Below are 7,078 nucleotides of genomic sequence, written 5' to 3' on the forward strand. Positions count from 1 at the left end.
GGGTTTGTTAATTTCCTTGAATGTTAGTTTACGTTAGGGTTCATTGCCAATGGATAGATTTTTTTCGTTAGTGTCTAGTCAAAATCGTGGTTTATAATTATAATGAGAAATTAGGTTATATATGTTTAAATTTGATTTGGAAAGGTAAATTGTATTAGAAATGATGCATATGTATCTGTCTGGTTCACTATTGATATTTATCTTTATATTTAACATCTTTTGAAACCATAGCAGGGACATCTCATCGGTTGTGATTTAAATTGAGAGTATGTTGATATAAAACAATATAGTACATTATTATTTCTTGCATGTAGTACTTTTAAGAAAATAAAAAATAATTAACTAATTAAAAGCAATATCAACATAAATTAGAGAAACATTTTCTTTGATTCTTTAAAGTAATCTCCCAAACTTTGTGAGTGATAACTCCGGCTGAATGTTTTTTTTTTTTTTTTTTTTTTTTTGAAGAAAATCATGTTTGAAAGATATTTTATGAAATGACCACACACCTATGTAGAAATAAATAAATTAAGACCAATTTGTAAAAAATTAAGATATATATATATATATATATATATATATATATATATATATATATATATATAAGCCATGAATTTGTTAAATGTTATTGAACTTATCTGCTAACTCAGTGATCTTTGGGTTATCTATATAGTATTTGTATAACTTCAGTGGCAGGGTTTCCTTCTTTTTGGGGAATAATTAGACCCTTTTTAACTGGGTAGCCTTTCCATATCTTGTAAGCATAACCTTCACATTATCGTAAACATGTTCAACCTATATGTGGATAGGTGCTTTACATTAAGGGATTCTACTTTGAATGATGCACTATCATTATTTCAAAGCATTTGATAAGATACTTAAAGACATCATCCTTTCATTGGACAAGAATAAACCATTTGGAGGCAATACCCTAATAAAAAAGCACATTCAGTGTATATTCTGAGTCGATGCTATCAATGACTAGATGTTATAATTGATGAAAGATGAAGGGAAAACGTATCTGAGTTCAGATTATTTATGTAAGATAGAGTCACAAGATTCTTTTGAGGAATCAGTCTACTCTCCAAATATGTTGAATGTTTTTAAGGCGTATGGAATTCCCAACCATAAACTTACACTAAAAATAGGTGCTATCAACCAAACCAAAGGAATGTGCAATGGTACTAGATTATAGATTGTAATGCTTGGAAGACACGTCATTGAAGTCCAGATCATATCTAATATATTCTTCAACAAGTCTACCTATATACCTCGCATGAAGTTAACTTCGTCTGATAAAGGAATCTCATTCAATTTTTAGCGGAGGCAATTCTCAGTAGTTATTTGTGTTTTCTATGACCATTAACAAAAGTCAAGGACAATCATTATCAAATGTTGGATTATACTTGCGTAGACATGCCTTCATTCATGCCAGTTATATGTCGTTGTTTCCCGTGTGACAAAGTAATTTTTTTTTTAATGTATTCATATGTGACGAGTTGGTCGTTCAACTAATAAAACAAAATATTTTATTTACAAAGAGGTCAATCAATGATTATAGATATTTACCGATTTCATTGTATTTTCTAGACATTTCAATATTACTAATAACGCAAGTCTATTTTCTGTTAGTATATATATATATATATATATATATATATATATATATATATATATATATATATATATATATATTGCAATGTTTTTATACATTTATATGTATTTTTTATGCGTTCACTTGCATCTTATGCTTGTTATAATATAGTAATATTTATACTTAATTTATATATAAAATTTTAACTATTTTGAAGCATATAACAAAAAGAATCTATTAGAATCATATTATTCAATTGTTTCTTTCTGCGGATTGAATATAAATAAAATTAAATATAACTCTTGATTCGATGTTATTTTCCACTGTTATTAGAATTTAATAATTTAAAAATAACTTATTTGATCATCTTTTAATTTCACTCATGATGAATATGTAAAATAAAAACTAATTTTTAGGTAACGCCATATAACTTATAATTTTATGTTACTATACATTATTATGATTGTTATAAATTTTAAAAAGATAATCAAATTATCAAATGGTATTTCTACAACAAAATAATAATAATAATAATAATAATAATAATAATAATAATAATAATAATAATAATAATTGTTTTTCATGTAAAAATTTAAAATATAAAGGAAAATTTTAAAATTATGCAACATAAATAAGAAATGATTTACTTGTTATAATGTTTTATACTTTGATATGTTAAAATTGAAAAAAAAAAAAAAATCAATAATTTTTTTCTTTTTTTCAATTTTAACACTAAGTTTTCTTTTTTTTCAATTTTGACACTCAGTTTTTTTTTTCCAAATTAATCATCATTTTTTCAAATTTGTTAAGTTTTGATGATGTGAAACTCCATTTTTTTTGTTCCAAATCGGACATTATTTTTTTGGTCCAACTGTATAAATATTTTTTTACAATTGAAACTATATAAATATATTTTTTTCATTTAAAAACATAATTTGTATAAATACATGGTTTTTACATTCAAACCATAATGTTTTGTATAAATATATATTAATTATATTAGAGTCGTATTTTTCATGTACTATTGTAATGTAAAATGAAGAAGAAGTATATCTGCAAGAACCAAAAATCACGAATATATACAACGAATGCTCCCTTGGTAATTAAAGTGAACATCGAATTGTCGTGTTCCAAAGATCAAATTAGCTTATCTAATTGTGCACTTCACATCTTCAAACTTATTTTAAAGTATAAGTAATGCATATTTATACATAGCATTATGATTTGAATGTAAAAAACTTTATATTTATACAAAAATATGGTTTTAAATGAAAAAAGAATATTTATACTGTTTCAAATGAAAAATTATCAATATTAATCAAAATTGAAAAAAATAATGTTCGATTTAGAACAAAAAAATGTAGTGTCAAAAGTGAAAAAAAAAATTGTGTCAAAATTGAAATAATTGAAAACTTATGGTCTTTTGTGAAAAAAAAAATTCAATTTGACACGTCAACATGTATATCAGTATGTCACGTGATCATGTCACATCAACATGCAACCAGTTTGACCAAGTAGTCAAAATTGTAACAAATTAGAAAATACAATGTTAAATTTGAATAAAAAAAAACATAGTGTCAATTTAAATTTAGATGTAAACTTAATGACTTTTATGCTATTTTCCCAATAAAATATGGCTTTTGTTTTCTAATTTTTGTGAAAACCGGAATTTGAGGCTTGTTTTATATTTGGAGATAAATCCAAAAAAGCAACAAACCAAATCGGATCAATGTGATATACTTTAAGTATGTCCACACATTTTGTAAGTTTGAACCTAAAGGGTGTTAATCGGGTCGATCGGGTTCCAGGTTAATTGGGTCGGTTTAGTCAGGGTTTTTTTAAAATAAATTTCATCCAAAATCTGACATTATTAAGCTACAGGTTACTCGGGTTCGGGTCAATCGTGTTAATAGGATCGGGCTAATCAGGTTAGTCGGGTTCATCATTAAATATCCATATTGTGAACTTGAGTTTTAACGGAGATTATAATGATTAACAATGCGTTGATGAGGGAAAAAGATGACACAAGTTGTTTGTACTAATTATTTTATTGAATATATTGCAAAACCCTTTTAGTCTATGGTGAAAATCACATCTACATTGCTAACATGGTTGGAAGTGTCTATTGGTTATGATGCTTGGCTATACTCTCAAGAATAAATTATGTATAATTAATATTAGGATGTAAAAAAAGTTGAAGCTAATGTTTTTTTTATTTGATTATGCGTATGAAAATCAGCTATAGCTTGTATGCAAAACAATAAATAAAAACATCGGCTAGTAATAAAAAAAATCTTTTACTCCATGGAAACACTCATAAGTACTAAGTAGATCTGACAAACATATCGTGTCGTGTCGGGTTTGTGTCGTGTCAAGACATTAAACGGATTGAAATGGTTTGACCTTAACCCGACCCGTTCACTTATCGTGTCGTGTCATGTCAACCCGTTTATTTTCGTATCAGGTTTCGGGTTAAGGTTTAAATCTTGTAAATATGTTGTGTCATGTCGGTTAAAATATTTTAATGGTTGGAAAGTATGAGTTGAAGGAAAAAGAAAAAAGTGAAACACTGAAGTTATGAAATTGAATGATAAAAATTATAGTAAGTTTAGAAAGAAAAATGAAAATAATTAAAGTTTATATCAAAAGGAATAGATAGTGAGGATGACTAAAATTAAGTAAATTTGAATATTTGAATATTACTTCTAATTCTTGAGTTTGACCCATTACAAGTCTATAACATATAATATATTTAAAAAATATGAAATTTATTATAAATAATATATAATTAAACGGGTTATATTCGAGTCACCGTCGAGTTGAAAGTCTTGACTCTAACTCTACCCGTCTAATTATCGTGTCATGTCAACCTATTTACATAAACGTGTCGAAATTTGTGACCCCAACCCGCCAACCCGCTAATTTCGTATCGGGTTCGTGTCGTATCATGTTTTATCAGTTTTACTCATAAGCTCACCTTGATATATTTAATATAACAACGAACAAGGGTTTTAAACGGGGACAACAAGAAATAGTCAAAACTTTTATTCTTTTGAGAAGACAAATTTGTGTCAATTTATATCATCTCAAGAAGTTACATCATATAGAAAACTTTAAGTTTGTTGAATGGATTAATTATTTTTATTTGGGTCAACCCAAAATAAATCATATAAATCAACCCAAAACCGGACCCTATAGGTATATCGGGATTTTCAGGTTAACCCGATTTGACTTCCTGACCTATTTAACCAAACCCCATTTATCTCATTCGGGTGGATTCAGATCGGGTCAGGTTGGTCAGATTCAAACATTTTTAATGCCCCTATTTGTACCCTACTAACCAATTTGTCTCTAAAGAATCGCTTTTTAAATGAATAAAATTCATCGGATAAAAGACTAAAATTGTGAAGGCTTTTCTAAAATTTAGACTGTAAATAACCACTTTTTAAATGAATACAAATGAATAAAATTCATCTGATAAAAGACTAGACTGAAAATGTAAAGGCTTTTCTAAAAGTTTCCCGTTTTAAAAAACAACACAACCAAACAAACACTATTATGGATACAAAGATGGTGCCCACTACACAATTGCAAACCTTTGAACAACTACTCATCAAGATAATAATAACAATTCAATAAACAAGAGAAAAAAAAAAAAAAAAAAAAAAACACCAACAATTTATCTTATCAATACACTTGATATAGCAAGTAACTTTGTGGTGTCACAACAAAAGAAGGTCAAATCTTGACCTAATAGTTAAAAGCAGCACAAAAAATCACAAAATACATCATCGGATTTTAATCATTTTATGTTCCGTTTATGATAAGTAGACCATGATTAGCTTTGATTACCAGACCTCAGGGCGAAGTTCACCAGTTGCAGGAGGCATCCACCTTCCAGAGTTATAAACACTCTCACCAACTTTCCACCCTGGCACATCTTTCATTATCCGCGCCTCTTCTTCTAAATATTTCCTCCATTCTTTCACAAATCTAAATCACAAACCAATCAAAATCAATTTTTAAACAACAACAACAACAAAAGAGATGACCATTTCTGCTTGCTTACCTTTCATCCTCTTCTGCCTGTAGCATTGGCAAAATTGCCCTTCGGGCAGCATACTTTTCCTCCTTTATTGCCCTAAATGAATCAAAAGGATGCAAATTATACAATGATTGTAGTAGCTATTAAGTTTCATCATACCAAAATAACATGTCCCCAAACGATTCCATACAATAACTTTGGAATTTGCAATTTCTTGTAATGGCATTGGAGAGATGATCTGCTTGGAGACTACTAGGATTCAAAAACAAGAACACGTGATTTCAATTCCTCAAGACTCAGAAGTTACAATGATTTTTTGTTACAAATTTGTAGTATTTGTCATATGCAATCATCATTTTCTCTGGTAAATAACCAGATATTCATATCGGTCTTTGAATGTGAACACCAAGAAAAGATGAAAGGTAGCTCTGTAAGTAATAAGAATCGTCTCGTGTATTATCCATCCAATTTCTAAACCTAGAAATGATCCAACTACAGTTCTGAAATTCGTAACAGATCCGATACAAGTTTACTTTTCGATCATCAATTAGAATACTACCTACCTTTAATCACAGTTCAATTAGCTACTAGATTCTTGAAAATAAGAACAAGGGTTTTGTCGAAATCGAGATACTTACCTACGGATTTTGTTGCCCTTGCCGACCTGATACATACCCCAAGAGAAAATGCCGAAAGTAGTGAGGAATATGGCCACGGCGCTGGGTCCTTTGGACGGGATCCTCCGTGCATACCTGACCGGCGCAAAACCGCCGGGAGGAGGACCGTCTTGGAGAAGTGGCATGTCTTTGACGCTCGCCATTCCTGGCTTGTTCCTTATGAAGGCCTCTGTCATCGTTCTTTGCTCACAGATTTGCCCTCTCTTTCTGCTAACTTTTGCCAAAACACACGAACCTGTTGAACTGGAGATTGGAAAGAGAGAGTAGAAGTAGAAGTTTTCGGTTTTGACATGGAGGTACACGGAGAACGCGTCTAACTTGCGCACATGTTAACGCTAGCCTCGCTAACCTGCGCATCTAAGTTTTGTTGAACAATTTAACAAGGGTATTGCCATATTAAAGTGATAGTTTTGTATGCAAAGGACTGTAGCTAACCCTCGAAACGTTTATGACAAATTGTCACCCAAAGGACTGTAGCTAACAGTCAGGATGCGGGATCATGACTTCCCGTATAGATCTATACACATTTGACACGCTCTCCAAACGGGAGACTTTGGTTATAATAGACAGGACTTTAGGTAGTACCTTTTAACAAAAAGGTAGCATTGAAAATGTAATTGTCTCACGGATTCTCAACTAAGTCTGTATTAAAGTGATAGTTTTATATGCAATGTTTATCCTTTTTCACAATGTTTGACAAAGCATAAATCATAAGTTCTTTGAATGCATAAAATGGTTTAACAAGGATGGCTACCCTGGATA

At 29.9% G+C, this 7,078-nt stretch overlaps 1 protein-coding gene across 1 annotated transcript; it reads right to left on the bottom strand.

The window, feature by feature from the left end:
• Positions 1 to 5,272: 5,272 nt before the first annotated feature.
• On the bottom strand, positions 5,273 to 6,607 carry LOC145031203 (NADH dehydrogenase [ubiquinone] 1 alpha subcomplex subunit 13-B). Its single transcript, XM_078979717.1, has 3 exons — positions 6,278 to 6,607; positions 5,664 to 5,735; positions 5,273 to 5,587 (listed from the first exon to the last, which is right to left on the bottom strand). The coding sequence occupies exons 1-3, from the start codon at positions 6,490 to 6,492 to the stop codon at positions 5,443 to 5,445; spliced, it is 432 nt and encodes a 143-aa protein (XP_078835843.1). The 5' UTR covers positions 6,493 to 6,607; the 3' UTR covers positions 5,273 to 5,442.
• Positions 6,608 to 7,078: the final 471 nt, after the last annotated feature.

This window comes from Lactuca saligna, chromosome 2 (assembly GCF_052625555.1).
Source record: "Lactuca saligna cultivar CGN05327 chromosome 2, ASM5262555v1, whole genome shotgun sequence".
In the NCBI taxonomy this organism is placed as follows: Eukaryota; Viridiplantae; Streptophyta; class Magnoliopsida; order Asterales; family Asteraceae; genus Lactuca; species Lactuca saligna.